The sequence below is a fragment of the Quercus lobata genome, chromosome 7 (assembly GCF_001633185.2).
Source record: "Quercus lobata isolate SW786 chromosome 7, ValleyOak3.0 Primary Assembly, whole genome shotgun sequence".
Classification (NCBI taxonomy): domain Eukaryota; kingdom Viridiplantae; phylum Streptophyta; class Magnoliopsida; order Fagales; family Fagaceae; genus Quercus; species Quercus lobata.
This window is the reverse complement of record NC_044910.1, coordinates 42,931,615-42,959,489: the sequence shown is the minus strand read 5'-3', so window position 1 is coordinate 42,959,489 and position 27,875 is coordinate 42,931,615. Positions and strand designations below refer to the sequence as shown.

General features: G+C 43.5%; 2 protein-coding genes across 2 annotated transcripts; both read left to right on the top strand.

The window, feature by feature from the left end:
• Positions 1-2,396: 2,396 nt before the first annotated feature.
• LOC115952081 lies at positions 2,397-3,986 on the top strand. Its single transcript, XM_031069165.1, has 2 exons — positions 2,397-3,183; positions 3,328-3,986. The coding sequence occupies exons 1-2, from the start codon at positions 2,397-2,399 to the stop codon at positions 3,984-3,986; spliced, it is 1,446 nt and encodes a 481-aa protein (XP_030925025.1).
• Positions 3,987-5,207: 1,221 nt separating this feature from the next.
• Positions 5,208-6,581, top strand: LOC115952080. The gene has a single exon (XM_031069164.1). It carries the CDS (start codon positions 5,208-5,210, stop codon positions 6,579-6,581), a length of 1,374 nt encoding a protein of 457 aa, XP_030925024.1.
• Positions 6,582-27,875: the final 21,294 nt, after the last annotated feature.

Below are 27,875 nucleotides of genomic sequence, written 5' to 3'. Positions count from 1 at the left end.
TTGGTATATATTTACCATTATATAAAAAAATATGATTAGCAATATATAGAAAATATAAATATAAATATATTTAATATTTTATTAATAAACGTATCCTGTCGCACCTGCACCCTACTTTTTCAAAAATGGCCGAGTTGCCGCACTGCACTCGTGCTTTCTAGATATAGAGCGCTCGCATAAGTGTGACCATTTTAACATTTTAACAAATATATAACTAAAGGCTCATGGAAAGCCCAAGTATTAGTTTCGCCAAACTAATCCAAAAACCTTAACAATCAACATTATTATGCCACGAGTGATTATTAAGTACTCTCAGAAGATCATAAATGCGTACTCCCTACTCTCACATAATTGTGAGTCTCATTAATTAAATTTATGATGGGATCCATAATTCATGTGAAAGGGGGGAGTACGCATTTATGATACTCTCGAAATATTCAATAATTTTCCACTACACCACAAATAGCATGGTACTACTTATCGCAAATGGTTAAAGTAAACATTTTTTAACTCTCTCTCTCTCTCTCTCGTTTGTCCCCTTCCTCTCATAGTAAGCCATAGATCAATTCAAAGTAGATCTACTAGGTTACAGCTATCAATGGTGATCTAAATATTGAAGAGTGGTGGTGTTGGGGCTTCCAATGTTGAATTGCGAATTAGCTTATATGAGTTTTGTGGTTGTGATGGAGTTTCTAATGTGGGTTTTGTTAGGTTTCTAATGGTGGTGCCGTGGTAGTTGGGTTTCGCATAATTCACTTTCTTATTGAGTTTTTGATGTGGGTTTTATTGGCTTTGGTTTTTGGGTTTTTGATGGTGGTGTTGTGGTGGATGAGTTTGGGTTGGTTCAATTTTCTTATGGAATTTTTTTATGTGGGTTTTTGTTGATGGTGCTATGGTTTTGGTGTATATGGTGGTGTCGTGGTGATGGCAGTAATGTTACATTAGTATATGCTAAAGGAGAGAGACGAGAGAGGGGAGAGAAAAAATTAATATTTACATGAAGTAAGAAATATAGTATTAAGTGTAATGTATGTGTATGTAAAAATAAATAGCTAAATTAGAAAAAAGTAGAGTTTTTGAGGTTAGTTTAACCAAAAATCTGAGGAGACTAATGTGAATGCTCAAAAAAGTGCTATTTAAAAAAAGTTAATTATGAACTCAGGGGACAAAGATAAATTAATTACTAAAAAAACACTAATTCATGATTTTGTTTTGTTTTTTTTTTTTTTTTTTAAAAAGATCTTTATATGTTTACATTTTACTTGCAATGTAAATTTACATTATATACTGTGGGGCCAGAGAATTTGTGATCCCGGCCCACTTTACATTAGAGCCCAAGGCCCGCGCCGAGGTGAGACGTTGCCGAGGATATGCAACGAAAGTCCAAATGGCCTAGAGATATAGCCGAGGACGATCCTGTCCTCGACATCCCAAAACCTAGAAGGAAAGAATGGCACGCCATCAAAGGTAGCCCCCAGAGCGCTCCCAGAAGAAAGGGCGAGTACTGCAGGACGCGCACAGGGGTACAGTGTAGGAGCGGTTCAAGGAAAAGCTATCACCTCCGCATTGAATACGCCAACAAACGTCTTGGCCGCATAAATGGGGAAAGGACCCCTGAACAGTGTGGCTTCGGTTACTGCAACTAACAGAAGGTGGGGGAAGGCGGCTGATGGGACAAGCACTCAAGTAGTTACCTGCCTGATCAACAGATGGAAGCTTAGGATCAACTGAGAAGGGCTATATAATGCAAGAATTCCTCCAGGAAAGGAAGGAGGAGGAAGGGAAGGAGAGAGAGAGAGAGAGAGGTGAGTAGCATTATGTATTGTCTCTATGACCATTGTAACCTAGCATAAAAGAAAGAAGAAGAACATTAAGCTCCTCGGACGAGAGGCCCGAGGACGAAGTTTCCCGTTTTATCCTGCGTATCTGTTATTCAACCCATTCATGACCATGTCCGGTTGTTGCAGTCCTCGCTAAAACCTAGCTCTTGAACCTATTCTCTACAAATTTATTGTATTGGACTAGTTGGGCTTGAATCCATTTCTACCACGAAAGAAGTGTGCGAACCCAGTCCCTACAATTGGCGCCGTCTGTGGGAAGGGCTTGTGTGTTAGTAAGGACAACAGTCAGGCATAGCAGGATCAGGCCCTCATCAAACAGGCTATCATCAGCCCGAACTAGCCAAACCCCAACAATAGGGTAATTTCTCCAACCCTGAGCGTACTCGAAATGAAGAAAATGGAAGGTTCCGGAAGGGAAGTGTGAACACCACTCAAACCAGCAAAAACCATTCTCGTGTGGGCAACCATGTGCTTCAGGGACAAAACAACAACCGGGTCACGCAACCAGAACAAGTTAAGAGCCATGCATCCCAGAGACAGAATGATAAGCGGGCCATGCAGCAAGAGATAGAAGACTTGAAGATGAAGTTGTACCACGCACAACAAAGGCCATCCCACTCCAGACATGACATACCCTTCGATGACGAAAGTGATGACGACTATAGGCAAAGATCGAGGACTCCTTCAAGCGAGACCTTCTCCCACGAAGAAGAGCACTTCCGAAGGCGCGAACGTAAAAGCCCATCTCCCAGGGGCTCGGGAAATGATGCCATGAGTAAGGCACTGGACCAGCTCTCCAAATCCCCCTTCACGCGCCGCATAGAAGGGGCTACGCTTCCTCGACAATTCCAGCAGCCGACCTTCACCCTTTACAACGACAAAACAGACCTCGTGGAGCACATGAGCCAGTTTAACCAAAGGATGACTGTCCATTCTAGGGACGAGGCGCTAATGTGCAAGGTTTTCCCATCCAGCTTGGGACATGTGGCGATGAGATGGTTCAATGGCCTAAAGACGAATTCTATAGATTCATATAGGCAGCTAACCCAAGCCTTTGGCTCCCGTTTCATTATGAACAGCAAAGCCCCTTGGCCCTTAAGTGCGTTATTATCGTTGTCCATGTATGATGGAGAAACTCAAAAAGCCTACTCGGACCGTTATTGGGAAATGTTCAACGAACTGGAAGGAGATTTTGACGAAGTCGCCATTAGCACCTTCAAAAGTAGCCTCCCGGCCGAGCACGGCTTGAGGAAGTCATTGACAGGCAAACCTGCCACCAGCGTGCACCAGTTGATGGACCGGATTGACAAATATAAACGAGTAGAGGAAGACCAGCTGCAGGGTAAAGGAAAAGAGAAGGTTATCCCCCAGGAGAGGAGGGATTTCAGGTCAGACCGATACAACAACAACCGCCCGAGGAGAGATTTCATAGGGCAATCCGGAGTAACCAACACGCAAACTGTTAATGCTGTATTCTGAGAACCAGTACACCGGGTGTTGGAGAAGATCAAGGGCGAGCCATACTTTAGATGGCCAAATAAGATGGCCAGAGAGTCCACGAGGCGCAATCAGAACTTCTATTGCCAATACCACCAGGACCACGAGCATACCACGGAGGATTGCAGGAACTTTTGGAACCACCTAGACCAGCTTGTTAGAGAAGGAAAGCTGAAGCATCTCTTGCATCATTCCAGTGGTCATCAAGGTCAGACCCATCAGGAACCCCAGAGAGACGCTGCCCTAAAGTCGCCCCTAGGGACGATCAGTGTAATCCTAGCTGCGCTAGGAAGAACAGGCGCGTGCCCTTCTCGAGTACTATCTATGTCCCAGCTACCTGCCAGGGAGTCCCAGCCAGAGCCGAAAAGGGCCATAAGGAATTTTCACTTGGCCTTAAGCTTTTCAGAAGAAGATATGGACGGTACCATCCAGCCCCATGACGATGCGCTGGTGATCACTCTCAGAATCGGGGGTTACGATGTGAAAATGTTGATGGTGGATGGTGGCAGCGTTGCCGAGGTCATGTACCCCGATCTCTACAAGGGGCTGGGATTAAAATCGGAGGATCTAACGCCTTATAGCTCCCCTTTGATGACCTTCGATAGAAAGCTCGTTGTCCCAAAGGGCATGATTAGGCTACCCATCTAGACCGGCCCAAAGACGGTGGAAGTAAACTTTATCGCGGTGGACACCTACTCTCCCTATACGGCCATCGTCGGCAGACCCCGACTCCACACACTAGGAGTTGTCGCCTCCTCCTTGCATCAGAAGTTCAAATTCTCGTCGGGGGACCAAGTCCGCGAAATCCGTGGGAGCCAGTCCATGGCAAGGCATTGTGTGGTGGCTACTGTCTCCCATCGGCTCGATGCAGAGTCATCGGCCTCTGCTGAAAGAAGCTTATAGCAATCAGAGGTCCCGGCTTCGCCCCCTAACGCGGCCACCAACGAGGCGAAATGCGAAGACTTGGAAGAAGTGGTTATTGGCGGCGATCCGGAGAAGTTCTTTTGGGTAGGGGCTCAGCTGCCTCTTCAGGAGAAGGAGGAATTGATTGAGTTCCTCAAAAGGAACATCGATGTGTTTGCCTAGGACGCCTGCAATGCTCTCGGGAACGACCCGGCCTTCAACTGTCACCATCTCAATGTCAACCCGTCCATCATTCCCAAGAAGCAGCCGCCTCGTCGCCCATCAAGAGAGCACGCAGATGCGATTAGAGACGAGGTGGCGAAGCTTAAGCGTGCAGGGGCTATCAAAGAAGTTTTTTACCCCGAATAGTTGGCCAACATTGTGGTGGTCAAGAAGAAAAGTGGGAAGTGGCGAGTTTGCGTGGACTTCACAAACCTAAATAAGGCATGCCCTAAGGACCCCTTCCCAATGCCTCAGATAGACCAGCTAGTCGATGCGATAGCAGGCCATCCTCGGATGAGCTTCTTGGACGCCTTTCAAGACTATCATCAAATACTGCTAGCACTGGAGGATCAGGAGAAAACGGCTTTCGTGACACCCACTGGGAACTACCACTACAAGGTAATGCCGTTTGGTCTGAAGAATGCAGGATCCACTTATCAACGAATAATGACGAAAATGTTTGATCCACAATTGGGCAAGAACATCGAAATCTACGTCGATGACATGGTGGTGAAGAGTAAAGCGGTGTCCGAACATTTAGGGGACCTCGGCAGCACCTTTGGCATCTTAAGGAAGCACAAGCTGCGTCTAAATGCTTCCAAATGCTCATTTGGCGTGGGATCAGGCAAATTTATGGGCTACATGGTTACTCATAGGGGAATCGAGGTTAACCCTGACCAGATCAAGGCTATAAACGACCTGAAACCACCACGAAACACAAAGGAGGTCTAAAAGCTCACAGGGATGATCGCAATCCTCAACCGATTCATTTCCAGATCGACGGACAGATGTAGACCGTTTTATCTCTTGATTAACAAGTGGAAGGGGTTTGAGTGGTTCGAGGACTGTGTTGTGGCCTTCCAGCAACTCAAGAAGTACCTATCCCAACCACCTATCATGTCCAGCCCTGAGGCCGATGAAGTCTTGTACGCATATATTGCTGTGGCCCCTCATGCTGTGAGCTTGGTACTAATATGGGATGACAAGGGCATCCAAAAGCCGGTCTATTACGTGAGTAAGTCACTGCATGAAGCTGAGGTCAGATTCCTACCCTTGGAGAAGGCCATGCTGGCTGTAGTCCACGCCACGCGGAAGCTTCCCCATTACTTCCAAGCCCACACGGTGGTTGTCCTAACCCAACTACCCTTGAAGTCTGTACTGCGAACCGCGGATTACACTGGAAGGATCGCCGTATGGAACACGGTTCTGGGGGCTTTTGACATTAAATACATGCCCTGGACCTCTATAAAGGGCCAAGTCCTGGCTGACTTAATGGCCGAATTTGCTGAACCACCAGTGGGAGTAGTAGCAAAGGAGCAGAACATGGATGGAAAATCGGTTGGAGTAATCTCTGCACCAGGACCCCTACGTTGGAAGGTGTACGTTGATGGAGCAGCAAATCAAAGGGGATCCGAAGTGGGGCTAGTCCTAATATCTCCCGAGCAAACCATCATAGAGAAGTCCTTCAGACTTGGGTTTCCGGCCACGAACAACGAAACTGAGTACGAAGCCCTGCTACAAGGAATCACCATGGTACAGAAAATGGGGGGAAAGGCCGTGGAGATGATCTCGGACTCAAGACTGGTAGTGGGCCAAGTAAAGGGGGAATTAGAGGCCAGAGATGTGAGGATGCAGGAGTACCTAAGTCGGGTCAAACGCCTGCAGTTGGGCTTCGATCTCTTCAACCTATCGCACGTCTCCAGAAGTGGAAACACTTATGCGGACTCACTGGCCACGCTTGCCACATCCTTGGTAGGGGATTTGCCTCGAATTATTCTTGTCGAGCATCTGGATAGAATGAATGAAGGAGCGAAAGGCATGGTCCCTGTTCACGAAGTCAGGTCGGGCCCTAGCTGGATGGACCCTATGGTGAGGTACCTCAAAGACGACATCTTGCCCGAGGAAAAGTTGGAGGCGGAAAAAATACGAAGAAAAGCTCCCCGGTTTCGGTTGTCCAAGGACCACATACTGTACAAACGTTCATACTCCGGACCATATTTACTGTGTGTCCACCCTGAGGCATCAAAGCTACTGCTCAAGGAGCTGCACGAAGGGATCTGCGGGAGTCACACAGGAGGAAGATCCCTATCCCACCGGGCCATTACTCAAGGATATTGATGGCCGGGAATGCAGAGGGAAGCCCTCGAGTACGTTAAGAAGTGTGACCAGTGCCAAAGGTTCGCCCCAAATATTCATCAACCGGGCGGGATCCTCAACCCTTTATCCAGCCCATGGCCGTTCGCCCAGTGGGGCTTGGATATTGTGGGACCTTTCCCGAAGGTAGTGGGAAATAAGAGGTATCTACTGGTCGGCACGGATTACTTCACCAAGTGGGTCGAAGTCGAGCCCCTGGCCAACATCAGGGACATGGATGCTAAGAAATTCATCTGGAGAAACATCGTCACATGATTCGGGGTCCCTCGCACCCTCATTTCAGATAATGGACTCCAGTTTGATAGTAAGGCCTTCAGAAAATACTGTTGCGAACTGGGGATCACTAATAGATACTCAACTCCAGCTTATCCTCAAGGAAACGGTCAAGCCAAGGCCGTCAACAAGGTCATAGTTAATGGGCTTAAGAGGAGACTGGACGACGCTAAAGGAAGATGGGTAGAAGAGCTGCCGCACGTCTTATGGACTTATCGGACTGCTCCACAACGGTCCACAGGGGAGACACCTTTTGCCCTGACCTATGGGGTCGAGGCTGTTATCCCCCTAGAGGCAAATTTCCCAATACTGAGGACGAAATCCTTCACCCCGGACAGTAACGATGAACTACTGGGGAAGAACTTGGACCTAATCGACAAATGAAGAGAAAAGCCAACGATCCATTTAGCCTATTACCACCAGAAGCTCAAACAGAGTTATGTTGCCAACATGAAGCTCAGGCCGCTAGCACCAAGAGACTTAGTGCTGAGGAAAGTTGTAGGTGCTGCGAAGAATCCGTCCTGGGGAAAGCTGGGACCCAATTGGGAAGGGCCATACCGAATTACTTCAGTCGCAGGAATAGGAGCTTTTTACCTAGAAGACTTAGATGAAAGAGTTGTACCTCGTCCATGGAATGTAAATAACCTGAGAAGGTATTATTATTAATAAGAACATTTCCCCAGTTCAAATTTTAAGTCTATTACGATTGTATGTCTCGCATCCTGACAACCGTCTAAGTGCTAGACAGAACCAAGGTCTTGCATGGTCTTCGGACTCAAGCCTATGGGAAAACTAGACACTCCAAGAAAATCTAAGTGCTAGATAGAATCAAGGTCTTGCATGGTCCTCGGATTCAAGCCTATGGGGAAACTAGACACTCCAAGAAAATCTAAGTGCTAGACAGAACCAAGGTCTTGCACGGTCCTTGGACTCAAGCCTACGGGGAAACTAGACACTCCAAGAAAATCTAAGTGCTAGACAGAACCAAAGTCTTGCACGGTTCTCGGACTCAAGCCTACCGGGAAACTAGACACTCCAAGAAAATCTAAGTGCTAGACAGAACCAAGGTCTTGCACGGTCCTCGGACTCAAGCCTACGGGGAAACTAGACACTCCAAGAAAATCTAAGTGCTAGACAGAACCAAGGTCTTGCATGGTCCTCGGGTTTAAGCCTATGGGGAAACTAGATACTCCAAGAAAATCTAAGTACCAGACATAGCCTAAAAACACGCTCGGCACCTCGGGTAATGCACTTAGCTCCCTAGAAGTATGTGTAGATGCAAACTCAGCGTCCTATGGGCACGGGTAAGTTAGAATTCTGGGATGTAATTCCAAACATATCATATGCACAACCATTCATACATGTTAAGATAACTAATTCAAAAACCATGAGATTCGTAGCAATAGTAAATATCGGCAAAGGCAACAAACGTATAATTTAAAGGAAAAAGGAAGAAAGGAATTTCATACATATGGTCAAAGAGTTTAATTACAAGCAAATTCCAAGGTCCTCAAAACAAAAGGGAAACTGATTAACAGCTAAACTAAAAACAAATACAAAAGTTGGCTAGGGCTCCTACTTCTTCAATTTTGTTTTGGCCACTTCCTGGGAAGGCTGAGCAGGATTAGCCTCAGGACCCTAAGAGACACCCCCTTCCTGGGGAGGTTGAGCAGGATTGACCTTAAGACCCTGGGAGATGTCCCCTTCCTGGGGAGGCTAAGCAGGGTTACCTTCAAGGCCCTCGAAGACATCAGCAAGGGGAATGGCCTGAAGGGGCTGAACCAAGAGGGCCGGCTCCTCGGCATCAGAGACCTGAGCACTAACTGTGGACTTAGCAGCCTCCTAGGGCACCTCAGGATTCAAACCTCTAGGTGTTTCTGTCGCCCCATGAAGCTCTCCTCCCTTAGTTGGCTCGTCAGGAGTGAGAACGAACTGAGCAGCTTCCAGCTGAGCAGCCTCAACCTCCTGTGGAGCGCTCACAGCCTCGGAGCTGGCGGAGGCGATCTCACAGATGGATGGAGGATAGTACACCTTCTTCGCCTTCCACAGGTCGGACGAAGCCTCCACCCCAGCTCGTTTAAGAGCTTCATTCCAAACCTGGGAGCAGTATAGCCTGCATACACCAGGGATTTGAGCTTTAAGGATGGCCTGGGTATCAGCCACCCCCGCATCGTAAGCCTCCTCCTCGGCTTTGTCCTTGGAGGTCTCGGCCTCCGTCTTGGCGAACTCAGCCTCTGTCTTGGCCCTTACGGCTTCGTCCCTGGCCCATTCCATGATGCCCTTAGCCCTCTCTACCTTGGTCAGTTTCTTCTTTAAATCACCGATCTACTCCTTGGCGATCACCAATTGCTCCTCAGCAGCAAGCAAGCGCCTTGTCTGGTCCTCGGCTTGTTTTTGGGCACCGTCCAAGCCTGCCTCAGCACTATCCCTGACCTTGGTCATCTCCTTTAAGTCCTCCTTGGCCCTCACGAGGTCAGCCTCGGAATTTTTAAGGGTTCGCGCAACCTCTATACGCTTATTATGCTCAAGTTTTATGGACTTACTCTGCCCCTTAGCCTCATTCTCCAGCCTATAGGTGGCCTGGACGGCCTGCCATTTGAAACAAACACATTATGAATGAAAATCTAGGAGCAAAAGTCGACGGAGTCATAGGTATTAGGAGCCTTACCATACCTAGGTACCTCTTTATGCTGAGGAAAACCTTTTGCATCCTCATATTCTTCAACTCGTTCATGTCAGTAGGGAGCAGCAGGGTCCTCTCCAACGCGTTAGCCACATAAGCGCCTTCGCCATCTTGAAAGCTCCTCATGGATGCATCTTCCATCAGAGGCTCCTCGTGGAGCATTGGGGCAGGAAGCCAAGCATTGGGCGCGGATTGGGCATCGACCCCTTTCCCCTGGCCTTGATGCCCAATCTTTAATTGTTTTTGAGCTTGCGGGGCTTCGTCCTTCTCTCAAGAGGAGCGAGATTTCCCCCCGTCCATTGGCTCTTTACCCTTAGAACTCCTCTTCCTCTTTGGGTCGGTGGGCTTAGGCCGAGGAGGCAGAGTAGATTGGGGAGGGGCAGGAAGTTTGGGTCGGGGAGATTGTGACTGCGATCGGGAAGGAGAAGACCTAGTCTGGATAGGTTGGGGCTGTAGTGGGGGAGTTGGAGCACTGGATTGCGACCTTCCCTGCACACCCTTCCCCGGCTAGCCCTCAAGCAGGTCGAACAAGCTGGTCGGGGGCTTTTTCTTAAAACCCATCTCCTCCCGAGAAGATGTTCCCACTGACAATAGTTCCGCCACGGACAAGTCAGGGTCACCCAGTCACCGGAAGGATCCTCGGATGGATCAGCTTGGTCAAATACACCGAACCCCTCTTCGGATAAACCCAAATCACCCTCGTCCTCCACTGCTTGGTGGGACGGAGAAGAGCCCGCCAACGGGATGCCCTCCGGGACAGGGGATCCTTCAGAGATCAAAAACCTGTGCTCGGCTACAGTGATTTTATGAAGCCGATGATCGTTAGCTCTGATCACGTGCTTTGGGGCCTTTTGGATAGGATCGTACCCTAAGATTTTGTGAGCAGCTCTGACTTGGTTGTCCTTTTCGTTTATAAAAACCGCCACCTTGAGAACGGTTTCCAAATCCTCCCGGTTAGTCAGATGAAAGTGTCGGTGAAAGGCATGTGGATCTGCAAAAAGAAGGCCTGTTCATAGTTAGTTACCGAACCACACAAATTACGACGGCACAAAAGATTAGCCCCCTCCTACTCTCTACACCCCACCTGGTTCTCCCTCCACAGTTGGGCAAGGAAGGCCATCGTGCCACTCCCTAGATACAATAAGAAAGTCCTTGTTCAATCCTTTGCTGGACTCGGGGAGGCACTAGATTAGCCGAACCCTATCGTCTCTCGTCTTCATGTAGTAGGATTTACCCCTCAAATGTTGGAGGTTATAGCACCAGTTTACGTCATGATAGGTTAGTCTTAGCCCCATTTTTTCGTTTAAGGCGTCCATACAACCCAGGATCCTAAACACATTAGCAGCGCACTAGGTGGGAGCTAATCGGAAATGCCTAAGGTAATCCCTCATTACCGGCCCCATGGGGATTCTCACACCCCCTTCTATAAAGGCGAGAAAGGGAATTACCACCTCGCCCGTTCTTCTCTTAAGATGCCACTCCCCCTCCTTGCAGTACCTCAAACCCACATTAGGAGGTATCCTATAGTCAACGATGAACTTTTCCATCGCCTCTTCGGTCTCAACCAACTTTTTTAATTTACCCATCTCTAGAAACTGCTAAATAGACTCAGGGGATGACGGGAGAAGGAGAGGAACAAGAGAAAGATAAACCCAGAAGAGAGAAAACACAAGCTAGTGAGAGTAGAAAACTTACAGAAAGGAGGAAAAGCTCCTTGGACAAGCTTTTTATGCTGGAGAGAGACTTGAGTTTGGATGGAAGTTTGACTGAACCCAGGATATGTGCGCCAGAACTCTTAAGTGCGAAAGTGAAGAGACAAATCAGTTCTAAAGATTATTTATACCTCCCATTAAAAGTAACTGTGCGGATTTTCCCGCCCATAAAGATAAGGAAATCTCCGCCATTAGATTACCATCGCATCATTGAACGTGGGGAGCACAGAGCCGCCTACATTTAATGAGGACGCGCTTCACTACCAAGGCGCTAGGAACGTGTCTCGGGCAGACGAAGAGGCTCTGGTACTGATAGATGACAAGGATTGACAAGTCATGACAGAGGCCTAATGTCATCAAAACCCTCCTCTCCGTCCGAGGAGCCGGATAGCAGGATTTTGAGGGGCTATTGTGGGGCTAGAGAATTTGTGATCCCAGCCCACTTTACATTAAGGCCTAAGGCCCGCGCCGAGGTGAGACGTTGCCAAGGACATGCAACGAAAGTCCAAATGGCCTAGAGATGTAGCCGAGGACGATCCTGTCCTTGGCATCCCAAAACTTAGAAGGAAAGAACGGCACGCCATCAAAGGTAGCCCCTAGAGCGCTCCCAGAAGAAAGGGCAAGTACAGTAGGACGCGCACGGGGGTACAGTGTAGGAGCGGTTCAAGGAAAAGCTGTCACCTCCGCATTGAATGCGCCAACAAACGTCCTGGCCACATTAATGGGGAAATGACCCCTGAACAGTGTGGCTTCGGTTACTGCAACTAACAGAAGGTGGGGGATGGCGGCTGATGGGACAAGCACTCAAGTAGTTACCTGTCTGATTAACAGATAAAAGGTCAGGATCAACTGAGAAGGGCTATATAATGTAAGAATTCCTCCAGGAAAGGAAGGAGGAGGAAGGGAAGGAGAGAGAGAGAGAGAGGTGAGTAGCATTATGTATCGTCTCTATGACCATTGTAACCTAGCATAAAAGAAAGAAGAAGAACATTAAGCTCCTCGGACGAGAGGCCCGAGGACGAAGTTTCTCGTTTTAGCTTGCGTATCTGTTATTCAACCCATTCATGACCATGTCCGGTCGTTGCAGTCCTCACTAAAACTTAGCTCTTGAACTTACTCTCTACAAATTTATTGTATTGGGCTAGTTGGGCTTGAATCCACTTCTACCACGAAATAAATGCGCGAACCCTGTCCCTACATATACACACACAAAATAGTAAATGTTGTACACATTTATAAAAAGTGGAAAATATTGTACACTTTTCGTAAATGTGTACAACATTTACCACTTTTGGTGTATCTACAAAGTTTACATCGTAAACATTGCAAGTACAATGTAAACATAGAATTTTCCATAAAAAAATTAACTGTGCACAATAATATCTATTTTTCATAAATGTCAAGTTTTAGTATGAATGATCATAAAAGTGCTATTTTAAAAAATTTGATTACAAATTTATGGGACAGAAATGAATTAATTACTAAAAAAAACTAATTTGTGATTTTCTTTTTTAATTTTAAAAAAAGACATTTATATGTTTACATTGTACTTGCAATGTAAACTTATACTATATACATACAAAAAGTGGTATATAATATACACATTCGTAAAAAGTGGTAAATATTGTACACATTCGTAAAAAGTGGTAAATATTGTACACATTTACAAAATATGTACAACATTTTGTTGGGTCCCAAATAATATTATCAACAATATTAGCAATCTAAAATAACAATCACACACAAGAACACAAAATTTACGTGGAAAACCCTTTCTCTTTGAAGGAAAAAATCATGGGACAAACTTCAAATAATTTCACTATTATCAAATCAATTACGATAATTTTAATGTATGTCTCACAGTTAAAGAAAAAATCTCTCTTGTTTGCTTTACTCTCACACACACTAATTATCTTTCTCAAATGCGGCAAGACTTTGCTCTCTCCCTTCTATTTTATTCTCCATTTTCTCTAATCGACTCCCTCTTGGCTGCTCGCTTTTATTTTTTCTCTTGTGCGGCACCTTTTTCCTTTTTCTTCACTATCGAGCACTCTTTTTTAGCTTGTGTGTACTCATCTTTTTAGCACACGCATGCCTTTTATATACAAAAGAAAATTCAGCTACCTTACACTCCTAGTAGCGCATAAACTCTAATTCTTTTCCTATGAACACTTGGATTCCTTAATCAACTTCAACTAGAATTCTTGTCATGCATTAATTATTCAACACACTAACTCCTAAATACAATAGGAGTAGCTTGGCTCATTAAAGAGCTTTCATGTGGGCTGGACCTTGGTGCCAACTTGCGCCCAACAATCTCCCCTTTCAGCCCACCGATAAGAGGAAATTTTCAATCTATCTCTTCAATTTAATTCCATGTCAGTCAAGCTGACTCCAAGCTTGACCTTCTTCATTATCTTCACCAACACTGAGAGCACCTCATCAATGTCAATACCTTTCATTCTTAATGATTTTATCTCATCTTGGATTTCCTTAATCCAATCCCTTGGCTCCCCCTCATTAGAAGCTCAATTATTCTTGAAGCTAACAATTTGATTTTCTCTAGCAATCCTCTTCTCATGAGGTTCAATAATCTCTAGTGGAGGGTATTGCTCCCCTTGCTCAAGACCTCCAAGATCTTTCACTTCATCATCATCCAATGTAGCCTTAGCATCTTAATATTCTTCATCACCTATCACTTCCTCTTCTAAAGCACTATTAGGCTATGGGAATTTCTCCCTCTTGACATCATCATCAATCTTAACTCTCAACTGTGGAGTCTTCTCAAAATCTTTAATCTCATTGAACTTCTTTTTACTGATCTTCACATGAGTCCTATACATATCACAACATAAATGTCCTCTTGCAACAACCAATGGCTCCTTAGTAAGTTTCCATCTTCCATTACCAAGGTAATTACAATAACTAGGTCGATTCATAGGCATTGTAGAAAACACATTCATTCTTAAATCTGAAACATGTCGCACATCCTTCAACATCATAGTGCAACCAACATTTTTTTTGATGCACACATCACCAATTCCCACAATTTTTGAGTAACTAGAATTACCCATCTTCATTGTACCAAAGTCTCTTACTTTGTACGTGGTAAACAATCCCTTCGTATGGATAATATGATTGGGGGCTGCAGAATCAACAAGCCCTCAACATCATTATTAGCAACATGCTTACACTTTTGCTCTTCAATAGAGAGCACCACAACATCCTTAGCAATCACAGCAGCTGTAGTATTTTTCTCACTATCATTCTTTTCATATTTTCCTTTATTTTTTTTCCTTATTCCAATGCCAACAATCCCTTCTTAAGTGATATTTTTTCCCACAATGGAAGCATTCTCTAGTTTCCTTGAATTGAGATCTATCTCTTGATTGTGACCTACCATTGAATTTTTTATCATTAGGTCCTGTGCTTCTACCTCTGCTTTTGTTCTCCGTGACAAAAGCTTGATCTTGTGCATTGTCTATATTCGCATCTTTCCTGTGAACCTTTTCACTTAAAATCAAATCTCAAATATCATCATATTTGAGTTTGCTTTTCCTTGCAGAATTACTCACCGCCATTCTCATGGCTTCCCAACTGTTTGGTAAAGAAGCTAAAAGAATCAATGTACAAACCTCATCATCAAATTCAATTTCCACCATGGATAATTGATTTGTGATTGTATTGAACTCATTCAGATGCTGTGCTATAGGAGTGCCTTCTGCTTTCTTCAGATTAAATAACTTCTTCATTAGATATACCTTGTTGTTAGCCGACGACTTTTCATACATGCTATACAAAGCCTTCATCAAATGCACTGTGGTCTTTTCTTTCACAATATTGTGCGTAACTTTTCTTGACAGAGTTAATCGAATAACTCTCAATACCTATCTATCAAGAAGGTTCCAGTCTTCATCCTTCATAGTTTCAGGTTTCATCTCCAAAAGAGGCAGATGCAATTTCTTCCCATAGAGATAATCTTCAATTTGCATCGTCCAATACCTGAAGTTTGTTCCATCAAACTTCTCAATTCTTGAAGCCTTGCCTTCTTCTCCGGCCATCGCTTCCACTCTAACCTTCGCTTTGTTATCACTTGTTGGGTCCCAAATAATATTATCAATAATATTAGAAATCCAAAAATAACAATCACACATAAGAACACAAAATTTACGTGGAAAACCCTTTCTATTTGAAGGAAAAAATCACGGGACAAACTTCGAATAATTTCACTAATTCAAATCAATTACAATAATTCCAGTGTATATCTCATGACTAAAGAAAAAATATCTCTTGTTTTTTTTGCTCTCACACACATTAATTATCTTTTTAAAGGCGGTAACACTTTGCTCTCTCTCTTCTATTTTTCTTCTTCACGCATAGCTTTCTTTCTTGGTTGTCTTCTTTCTCTAAGGGTTTGTTTGTTTGTTTGTTTTTTTTTTTTTTTTTAGCACTCGCATGCCTGTTATATACAAAAGAAACTTTAGCTGCATTACACTCCTAGTAGCACATAAACTCTAATTCTTTTCCTAGGAACACTTGGATTCCATAATCAACTTCAACTAGAATTCCTGTCATGCATTAATTATTCAACACACTTAACTCCTAAATATAATAGGAGTAGCTTAGCTCATTAAAGAGCTTTCACGTGGGCTGGACCTTGGTGCCGGCTTATGCCCAACACACTTATCACTTTTTGTATGTTTACAAAGTTTACATTGCAAACACAATGTAAACATAAAATTTTCCTTTTAAAAATTAACTGGATACAACACAATATCTATTTTTCTTAAATATCAGGTTTTAGTGTGTTATGATAATGAAAATTTGGATAAATTAATTAATGGGGAAAAATCACAAAAATTGAAGGAAGTGTTATTTACTTATTTATTTGGATAAATTGATCAGCGGGACACTTTTTTATTCTGATTTTTCAAAAAAAAAAAAAAAACATATATTCAGCTAAAATTTTATCAATTTCTATACACAGATTTCATCCTACTAAATATATAGTAAAAAAATCCTTAACTTTCTCATCAACCAAACAACTTCCTTTCATCACCTTTTCAATAATCTAACAACTTCCAAAGAAATAAATAAAACTTGATTCGATAAGAAAAACAAATTTTTTACTTCTAAAACTCATAAAATCTATAACAAAAGCTATATTAAAAATTGACAAAGAATGTACATATACTAATGGTTAAAAAAAGGAAAAAAAGAAGTAAAACTTCAGGTCCGGAAATGCAAAGCAGGGCCCAAAAATGGTCAGATCTAAAAACCGGACCTTGACCCACCGATTTAAGGTCTATCTCTTATCTTTACACAGAAAGGGGTGGGTCAAAAGTTTTTATATGCAACACAGCCTCTCATTTTCGCATCCTAAACCAAAAAAAAAAAGGTATAAAACTAAATACTTGCACCATAAGCCAACCAAAGAGTCGAGACAACTAGAAACTAGCTCCTTACACTATTATGCCTTTTTCTACTCCACATAGAATATAATCTGCACTGGATCTGTAACTCTGCGACTTTCAGCAACATGCCCAGAACCAAGAATATCACATAAATATGTAGCTATCCACTCAACTAAGGAACTCTGTCATTAATGTTTGGGGAAGTTTCCACATAGTAAAGATTTAATAAGGGCCTTTATCTTCTTGAAAGATTTAATTTAATCTCCCTTATGAAGTTCTCTATGCTTAAAATTTTGGGTTTGTGCATCCATACACATGGACACATCACATAAAAACAAGCTATTTCCAGTAAAAAATTGCAAGGCAACAATGAGTTTCAGAGAATTTTTAGAGGAACAAGTTTGCAAAGAATTACTTGAGGAAACAGTTGCTTAATTAAAAGCACAGAAGATGATATTACGATAATTGAGTTAATAAAAAAAGAAGGGGGGCGGGGTGAGAAAATCATACGATCTCACAGAATATGTTTACAAATATCATTTACCACCTTGAAAAACAAATAAGACAAGAGAGCCTACAAGCTTCATGTTTTCAGCATCAATTTCCAGTCCATCAAGTTATTAATTTCAGCAAGGGAAACATATATATTACGTGCTTGTTACCTGATAACAGGTAAGTAGAAGCACAATTTCCAGTCCAAATTTTTGTAATTCTCAAGTTAGAGTGTTCAACAATTTTATTAGGGTGATCACAATATGTTAGTTTAGAATATAATTTTATTTTTGACAAGTGCATATATATATACATTTTTTTTGCAAGTTAGGTGGTGACTGCATGGATTCAAATTAAGAATCTTGCTTAGTTGCTTATTTATTTGTGTACTTTAGCCTCTAATGTCCATGACAGCTTTTTTATTTTTTATTTTATTTTAATTATGCAGTTTGTTTTTATAGCCTTTTTGTTATTTTGAGAAACTATTTTTATAGCTGTTTGAAAAAGAATTTTTTAGGTTACAAAAAAAATTATTTAACAAATTAGGTTTTAAAAATTTGTATTTAGAATACTCGCATTAGTGTGGCCATTTATCATTTCAACAAATATATAGCTAAAGACTCACGAAAAGCCCAAACATCAGTCTCGCCAAACTAGTCCAAAAACCTTAAAATTAAACGTTACCATGCCACAAGTAGAATGGTATTGTTTATTGCCAATGGTTAAAAAAAGACATATTTTAATTCTTTTTCTCACAACTCTCTCATAAAGCCACAAATCAATTCAAAGTAGATCCACTAGGTTACGAATGTCAGTGGTGATCTAGAGATCAAAGAGCGGCAATGTTGGGACTTCCAATGTTGAACTGCGAGATACGAGTGTACACACAAATTTTGTAAAAGATATATAAATCAACAATCACAAAATAGTGTAACAATTGATCAATTTATATTGATTTGTATATAAGTGGATACAATCTATGTATGACTTTTTACAATGAAAAAATACAATAAACTCCTCTGATTCGATCTTCAATAAAATTTACAATCTGAAGAGCTATGAAGCTTGATCTCAAGTTTTGCTTTGATGTCTCCAAGTTGGATGTATTTGAATTGATATCAAGTGCCGTTGGCTCAATCTTGAATTGAATCAAAAGGAACTTGAAGGAAAATCCCTACTTTGATTTGAAGAAGTAGGAATGAGCCTTGATTTTGAGGGAGCAAGAGTGCTCTTTTGAACTTAGATAACTCTATTTTTTGGCAAAGTGTCAGTAGGGTTTTCTCTCTTCTTAAATAGGAGGTCTCTATTTCTAGATGACTTAATGGTTTTTAATTTGAAATTTCCTTTCAGCATTTATTGAGAGTTAATTAAAAATTTTGAAATTAAATTCAGATTTGAATTTAATTTTGGTCTTGTATTTAATAAGAACCTTCTATGTGCATCTTTTTTTCTAACGTTGCCACATGACTTTCTTTATTTGACATTGCCATGTGGCTTGGATACGTGTCATTTCTATGTGAGTCATGGTAACTCAAAGACCTAGCATGTGACTTTATTGTCCACTGTGGACACATCATAAATTGCAAATTAATTTATCACAAATATTTGATAATGATCAATCATAGTTGTGAATATATCATAAAATTTTGATGTCTACAGTGAGTTTTTGGTTGTGATGGGATTTCTGATGGTGGTGTCGTGGTGCATGGTTGGGTTTTAGTTTATTCGATTTTCTATTGAATTTTTTATTTGGGTTTCGTTGGCTTTGGGTTTGTTGGGTTTTTGATGGTGGTGCCATGGTGGTGGTGTTGTGATGGATGGGTTTGGGTTTGTTCAGTTTTCTTATAGATTTTTTGATGTGGGTTTTGTTGGGTTTTTGTTGGTGGTGTTGTGGTCTTGGTGTATATGGTGGGGGTGGTGGTGGTATTATAGTATATGCTGAAGGAGGGAGGGGAGAGAGGGAGAAATTAATATTTAAATGAAGTAAGAAATAGAGTATTAAGTCTTATGTATGTACATGGAAAAAGTAGATAGCTAAATTATAAAAAGTAAAATTTTTTAGGTTAATTTAGCTCAAAATCTAAGGAGATTAATGTGAATGCTTATAAAAGTTAATCACAAACTTATGGGAGTTATGCCACCCAACAGTTTTTTTCTAAATTCATATTTTGAAAATCTCACCGTTGGATTACATGAATTATATGTTCTTAACGTGCATACTAATTTTCATTCTAATTAGATGTTATTTACCATTTGATCTATAAACTCATCTTTTATGCATTATTTTAAACTACAAAAACTTGAATTTAAACAATTTATTGATAATGCAACTATTGATTTTTAATTACCTTGAAATTTTGCAAACATAGAGAATATACAAAAATAATGTAATCTAACAGTAGATTTGTTAAAATTCACATCTAATTAAAAATATTGAGTAGTTTAATATTACTTAAAGTTACATTGAATGTAACTTTACATAGCAGCCTGATGAGAGTGACGAGAACGCGTTCCCTTGATGAAACCAACACTAGTGACGAGAAAATCATCATCACTGACGAAGGCAGGGAAATCATTCAATGAAGCCAGCCAATAACTCGAGCAGTTACGAAACCAGCAAAACAGACTGTTGGTAGCCTATTAAAAGCCCCATTATTGGGCAGGAGGCGTTACTAAGAAATGCATTAACACTCTAACGGCTAGCAACCAAAACCATATATATAAAGCCCTCGCCTTGTCTGCAGAAGGTACACATACTGACACTCTGAGAAAATACCCATTACTATTCTTGCTTATTCATTTCCATTTCATGAATTGCTTCTTTGTTCTAACTTTGGCATCGGAGGCGTTGTGGCAGGCACCACACCGGTGACCCTCTTAAAGGATACATTCATGTGGACGAGGAGTTCCATTTGCCCATTTCGACCGACGTAGTCATGCTTTATCAGTTAAGTCACGCTTCATCAGTTTGGCGCCGTCTGTGGGGAACGACATTTTCAGATTCATATTTGAAAACACAGTTTCCATCAACCCTCGACATTCAGATGAAACCCAATCCAGATTCAACAGCCTTGGCTCAACAAGTTCAAGCCCTTGCTACCACCATTGAAGAACTCACCAAGCAAAACCAGGAAATGAAACTATGGCTCCAACAGGTCCAACAGGCCCAATAGGAAGAGAACAGGTCCAAGGGTAACCCGGAGGGAGAAGGGGACAGCCACAGGAGGAGTACCTATCAGAGGCCAACCATTTCGGATGAGCAGAATTCAGACCTCCTTCACGAAATGAGAAAGGAGATGGACGAACTGAGGAACGCCATTAAGAAGAAGACGGATCGGAGCGTGGATAGGATGGTAAGGGCCACGGATTCGCCTTTCACCACGGCGGTGCTTGAATGCCCTGTACCATCAAAGTTTCGCTTACCTCAACTTGAGTCGTTCGACGGACTCAGAGACCCTCAAGATCATCTTAATACCTTCAAGACGACTCTAGGTCTTCAACAACCACCTGACGAGATACTATGTCGTTCCTTTCCCACCACTCTCAAAGGAGCTGTAAGAGAATGGTTCACGAAGTTGCCAACCTCGTCCGTAGACAACTTCGAGCAATTGAGCAATGCCTTCTTGCGCCATTTCATAGGGGGGCAACGTCCAAAGAGGCCGGCAGACTACTTACTCACCATTAGGCAGGGAGAGAAGGAAACTCTGAGGTCGTATGTCAAATGCTTCACCCGGGAGACTCTAGAGGTGGACGAAGTCGATGACAAGGTGCAGTTAACGACCTTTAAAGCAGGACTGAGGTCCAGAGATCTCGTGGCCTCCCTCGCAAAGAATCCACCAAAGACGATGGCGGAAATGCTCTTGAAAGTACAGAAGTACATGAACGCTGAAGATGCTTTAGTGGCCATAAAGGATGCAGAGAAGCCAAGAGACAAGGCAAAGAAAGAAGATGACCGCAGGAGGCAAAAGAGAGATCGACCGGACCGTCGAAACAATGATGGAAATAGAAGGAAAGATGATAAAAGTCCTCGGACAGTAAAATTTACTCCCTTGGTTATGCCTGTTGACAAAATTTTCACTCATATCAAGGACGAGCATTATCTCAAATGACCCAGACCATTGCATTCATCCCCCAATGTCCGTGACAAGAACAAGTACTGCCAGTTCCACAAAGATCACGGCCACAACACGGAAGATTGCAGAGACCTAAAGGAGCAGATAGAGGAGTTGATATGGAAAGGAAAATTACAGACGACCGTCCGTCCCAACCTCCGCACAAGGTGATCGGGGAGATAAAGACAATTGCAGGAGAGCTATTCTCAGGAGGATCATTTAAATCACTCAAGAAGGCATACCAAAGGCAGATAAATAGTGTTCACACCATACCTCCGTCTAAGCAACGACGAACATACCTGGACATGTCCTTCAATGAAGGAGATGCCATGGGAGTGAACCAGCCCCACAATGATCCCTTGGTCATAATGCTAAATATAGAAGGATTCAATACCAAGAGGATCCTCGTCGACAATGGCAGTTCCGCAGACATCATCTACCTCCCAACCTTCCAGCAGCTGAGGTTGGATCCAAGGAGATTGCACCCCTTTGACTCTTCACTCGTCAGCTTCAGCGGAGACAGGGTATACCCCAAGGGCATAGTGACATTGACAGTGACGGTGGGGGCCTACCCGGTGCAATTGACTCATCAGCTAGACTTCTTAGTGGTGGACTGCCCCTCATCCTACAATGTCATCATTGGGAGGCCCACACTCAACAAGTGGAAAGCGGCTACATCCACCTACTGTTTGAAGGTAAAATTCCCAACAGATAATGGCGTCGGTGAAGTAAAAGGAGATCAAATCCTGGCAAGAGAATGCTACCAAGCCGTCCTAGCTGCAAAGGAGAACCACACGTGGATGATTGAAGAAAAGGAAGAAGACAAGATGGAGGCCCTGGAAACAGTGGAATTGGTTGAAAGAGAAGTGCACAAGACGGCAAAGATAGGAACGACATTAAGCCCCAAGATGAGAACAAGACTCATTCAATTCCTTAAAGAAAATCTAGATGTCTTCGCCGGGAGTCACGAGGACATGCTGGGCATAGCTTCAGAAGTCATCCAACATAAGTTGAATGTGAACCCGGAAAGGAAACCCGTCCAACAAAGACGAAGAACCTTCGCCCCAGAACGAGATCAAGCAGTGGCAGAGGAGGTTACCAAACTCTTGACGGCAGGGTTCATCCGGGAAGTGTACTATCCTGAATGGCTCGCGAACGTTGTCCTAGAGAAGAAAGCAAACGAAAAATGGAGGATGTGTGTAGACTTCACCGACCTGAATAAGGCGTGCCCAAAGGACAGCTTCCCTCTGCCAAGAATAGACCAGCTTGTGGACTCTACAGTCGGGCACAAGTTACTGACGTTTATGGACGCCTTCTCGGGATATAATCAGATAAGGATGGCTGAGGAAGACCAGGAGAATACCGCGTTCATCACGAGTCAAGGACTCTACTGTTACAAAGTAATGCTTTTTGGATTGAAGAATGTTGGGGCTACGTATCAAAGGTTGGTGAACAAAATGTTCAGCCAACAGATTGGCAGGAATATGGAAGTATACGTGGACGATATGCTCGTCAAGAGTAAGGAAGAGCTTGCACATCTGGATGACCTGAAGGAGACATTTGCAACCCTAAAAAAATATCAGATGAGGTTGAATCCAAGTAAGTGTGTTTTTGGGGTAGTTTCGGGGAAATTCCTGGGATTCATGGTGTCATAAAGAGGAATAGAAGCAAACCCAGAGAAAGTACGAGCCATCATCAACATGGCGTCACCCAAGACCGTCAAGGAAGTCCAAAAACTCACGGGAAGGATAGCAGCCTTAAACAGATTCGTATCCAGAGCTACAGACAAATGCCTGCCCTTTTTCAAGACCTTGAAGCAGGCTTTCCTCTGGACCGACGAATGCGAAGCAGCGTTTCAGGATCTAAAGCGTTATCTGAGTAGTCCGCCCCTCTTAAGCCCGTCCAAAGAAGGGGAAAACCTATACTTATACTTGGCAGTGTTAGCCTCGGCAGTAAGTGCAACCCTGATTAGAGAAGAGGGCGCGAAGCAGCTCCCAGTTTACTACGTCAGCCAAGCCTTCCAAGGAGTTGAGTCTAGGTATCCAAGGATTGAAAAGATTGCGTTTGTGTTAATAGTAGCCTCGCGTAAGCTAAGGCAATACTTCCAGGCAAACCCCATCCTCGTAATGACGGACCAACCGATCAAGAAATCAATGAACAAGCCTGAGGCAACAGGAAGAATGGTCCAGTGGGCGATTGAACTTAGTCAATTTGACATCGAGTACCATCCTAGGACTGCAATCAAGGCGCAAGCTCTGGCGGACTTCATCGCAGAGTTCACCCTTCCGGATGAAGACAGTGCTCCCAACGGAGTTAATAGATGGACGATACAAACTGATGGTTCGTCAGCCCAGAGGAAAGGGGGAGTAGGGGTTGTCATAACCACCGCCAACGAAGAGGTGCTGAAATATGGGGTCCAACTAAAATTCCTGGCTACCAATAATGAAGCTGAATACAAGGGGATATTGACGAGGTTGAGGCTTGGAAAGGCACTTGGAGCTTAGAACCTGTTAATCCAAAATGATTCGAAACTAGTGATCGGGCAGATTAAAGGGGAACACGAAGCAAAGGAAGGAAGGCTGCAAAAGTACCTCAGGCTGACGAAACATCTAACTCGGGAGTTCGATACGGTGGAATTCGTGCAGATCCCAAGAAGTCAGAATATGGGGGCAGATGAAATCTCGAAGATAGCATCATTAGAAAGAGGAGAAATTAGCATGGATTTGACGATGGAAGTCCAAAAACACCTCGGCGTTGAAGAGGTCTCGACATTCACCATCCAGAGCGCAAATAGTTGGATGACACCCATAATATCCTTCCTCTAGGACGGGCACCTCCCTCTAGGACGGGCACCTCCCTCAGAACGCAGAAGAATCTAAAAAGGTCAAGAAGAGGGTGGCCAGGTTCACGATCCTCAATGACACCTTATACAAGAGAGGCTTCTCTATGCCTTACTTGAAGTGTGTTGACGAAGAAGAAGCTAGATACATACTGGAAGAAATCCATGGAAGAGTTTGCAGCGATCACGCCAGCCCCAGATCCCTGGTGAACAAGGTAGTACGGACAGGATATTTTTGGCCAACTAGGCAGGTGGACGCTGTTGATATCGTCAAGAGGTGCGACAAGTGCCAGCGATATGGGAATGTACAACGGCTTCTAGCAGAGAGACTGACGACTATAGCCTCCTCGTGGCCATTTGCACAATGGGGGATCGACATCGTCGGCCCACTGCCTCAAGGTAAAGGTCAGGTAAAATTCCTACTTGTTGCTATTGGGTTGAAGCAGAGGCTCTAGCAACGATCACCAAGGTAAGAATACGGAGCTTTGTGTGGAAGAATATAATCTGCAGGTTCGGGATTCCTTTGACGATCATATCAGATAATGGGAGGCAGTTCGACAGCCAAGGCTTCAGAGACTTCTGTTCAAACCTTGGGATCAAGAATCAGTTCTCCTCCCCGAGGCATCCCCAGGCAAACGGACAGACGGAAGTGACAAATCGAACGTTGCTCAAGATTATCAAAACCAAGCTGGACGACGCGAAAGGTGCCTGGCCAGAAGAATTACCTAATATCCTGTGGGCCTATAGGACCACAGCAGAAACCCCAATAGGAGAGACCCCCTTCAGGCTTACCTATGGCACGAAAGCGGTAATCCCAGTCGAAGTGGGAGTAACAAGCGTTAGACGAGGGACGTTCAACCTAGGGTGCAATGACGATGAATTGCGGCTCAACTTGGACTGTCTGGACGAAATAAGAGACAACGCATCCAGCAGGATGACGAAGTACCAGCTGAAGATGGCCGAATATTACAACAAGAGGGTCAAACTCAGACGACTGGACATAGGAGACCTCGTCCTGCACAAGACCACTACAGCAACTAAAGACCCTACCCAAGGAAAGCTGGGTCCCACATGGAAAGGGCCTTACCGAGTTACTCACTACTCAAGACAAGACAGTTACCACCTGGAAACCATGGACGGACAAAGGCTCCCCTGACCATGGAACATTGAGCATTTAAAAAAGTACCACAAGTAGATGTAACAAACGGACATGTTCATTCTTGAAGTCAATAAAAGAATTATTCCTCTAATGAATTGTTCCTCTAATATCTTTGTGTAGGCAGGTCTAGCCAATCTTAAGGCATAAAAAAGTTAAATAACAAGATTCCGCATTGACGGATGTAAGTTACTGACGATACCTCCAACGGGTTTAAGGCCTAAAAAAGTTAAGTAACAAGATTCTGCTTTGACGGATGTAAGTTACTGACGATCCCTCCAACGGATTTAAGGCATATAAAAGCTAAGTGATAAGATTCCGCCAAAATGGATGTAAATCACTGACGAAGCCAAGGTGACAAGATTCTTTAAATGGATGTAAGCCACCAAAAAACGGCTAAGTGATAAGATCCCGCTTTGACGGATGTAAGTCACTAACGAAGCCATAAAAGAAGCAAATATCCCTAGAATAAGTACAAGTCAAGTAGGAAGGCCCCCCCCTCGACGGGAACAAGCTATTGACGGAAACAAGCTAAAGAATACCGTGTGTTCGTCGCAAATGGCAAAGTCCTGCTTGACGGATTTAGGATATTGACGAATCCACAAAGAGAGGATAGAGAGAAAAAGAAAAGGGACAAGAACCTTGCAACAAATCAAAACAAAACTCAAGCTGTAACCAAGCCCTCTTAAAGGATTGAGAGTGATAAACAAATCATTGACGAATGGAGAAATCACAGCTAAGAAATTTATGCTAAGTACAAGGTATGGACGAACATAAAACATCACAGGCATGAGCATAGTCATAAAAACTGGTAAGTGCAAAATCATAAATCCAATTAAAGCCCAAAAACAACGAGCAATTATCCTTGTTCTTTCTAAAGATCCATAAAATACAGGGCCAAGAAACATTGTTCTCAAAATAGATAAAAGAAAAAAAAAAATGCTATCAAGAAGCCCAAAACATAAAGGGCATACATAACAAGATAAAATTTCATAAGTATCAGGTCCGGGCGTCAGTAGGAGCGTCAGCAGCAGGAGCGTCACCAGATGGGAGGGAATCACCAGTGGTGTCACCTTCAGGGGCCGATAACTGAGCAGCCTCGTCAGCAGCCATCTCTTGATCTACCACTTCCAGATCCAGGCTTGGCAAGTCAACCCTAGTAGGATGCTTGATGAGGTACCTACGAAGGAGCTCGAAGCCCTTGAAGTACCAACTAAAGAGCACTGTGGAGTACTCCTCAGTTTGCTGGAAGGCTTTGACGGACCTAGCAATGATCGTTTTAAGCTTTTCTTTGGCCACCTAAAGCTGGTCGTCCTTCTCCAGGTTTAGCTGACACTCAACCCTAAGATCGGCATTCAAGGCCTTAACCTTTTCCTTCAAAGCAGCAGCCTCGTCCATTGACTCTATAAGATCCTTCTTCAACGTGGAGTTCTCCTTCTCCGAGGCCTCCATCCTGGACGCCAAAGATGCCACCTTAGCCTTTTGAGTAAGACACTCAGAAGCAAGGTGAAAGCTCTCCCCCAACACCTGACAAAGCAAATTAAGTTCGTCAGTAAAAAAAAAAAAAAAAAAAAAAAAAAAAAAAAAAAAAAAAAAAAAAAAAAAAAAGAAGGGAAAGTTATATGTAAGGAGAACAAGGAGAATGCAGAAGTGGTTTTACCTGGACGATCTTGTGTACATGATGACTAGCAACTACATTGAGAGGCACTCCAGAAAAGACCTTGAGGTCCTCAGCCTTAACAACGCCATGTGTTCACTTCACGGCCACACCCTCGTCGTCCCAGACCGACGAACCCACTTTCTCCTTCTCCTTCTCCTTAGCCGACACTCGCTGCCTTTTGGAGGAAGGGGTGGGGATTTCCTCAACTGAGGTAGCCGAAGAAGCCACTCGCTAGCTCTCAACTCCAGAGACAATGGGAGTGGCGTCTGCAGATGGGAGAACTGACGGACCCTTCCCTATGATACGGACCCCCTTCTTGCCAATATTCGCCAAAGGTTCGTCCTTCTTGGACCTCATCTTAGCATACATGTCTTTGTTGAACCTGGGGTCGTCATCTCTAAAAAAAAAAAAAAACAAACTAAGAAATCCAAAGTACACACGTGAAGATCAATACTGATGAGGTAAACACTTACTCTGTTTCTCCTCAATATTAATGCTTCGTAAGACGTAAGGAGATGGGTCCGGGCATAAGCAGTAGAAAGCAAGCGTCCATGGGTCCACGAGGTTGTCCCAACTCTCAATCGACTTGGCGTACTCTATCGCCTTCTCAATACGACCCTAATACTTGCTCTTTAGTTTGGGGCGTCTTTTAACTGCAAAGAAAAATGAACAAGGGGTTAAGGACGACGATATATGCAAGATGAAGATTAACAGACGAGGAGAAACATTGACGCACCTAAGTTTAGGGTTCCCCACCGACGGAGTAACCTAGGGATATCACCCCAAGCCTCGCTAGAAGGGGTCTCAAAATCGTCCCCGGACGTGAAAAAGAAACGTGACTTCCAGTACCTGAATGACGAGGCTAAACCCTTAATGATTCTAGTCCTCCTCGTCCAAGGGACTAGCTCATAATACCC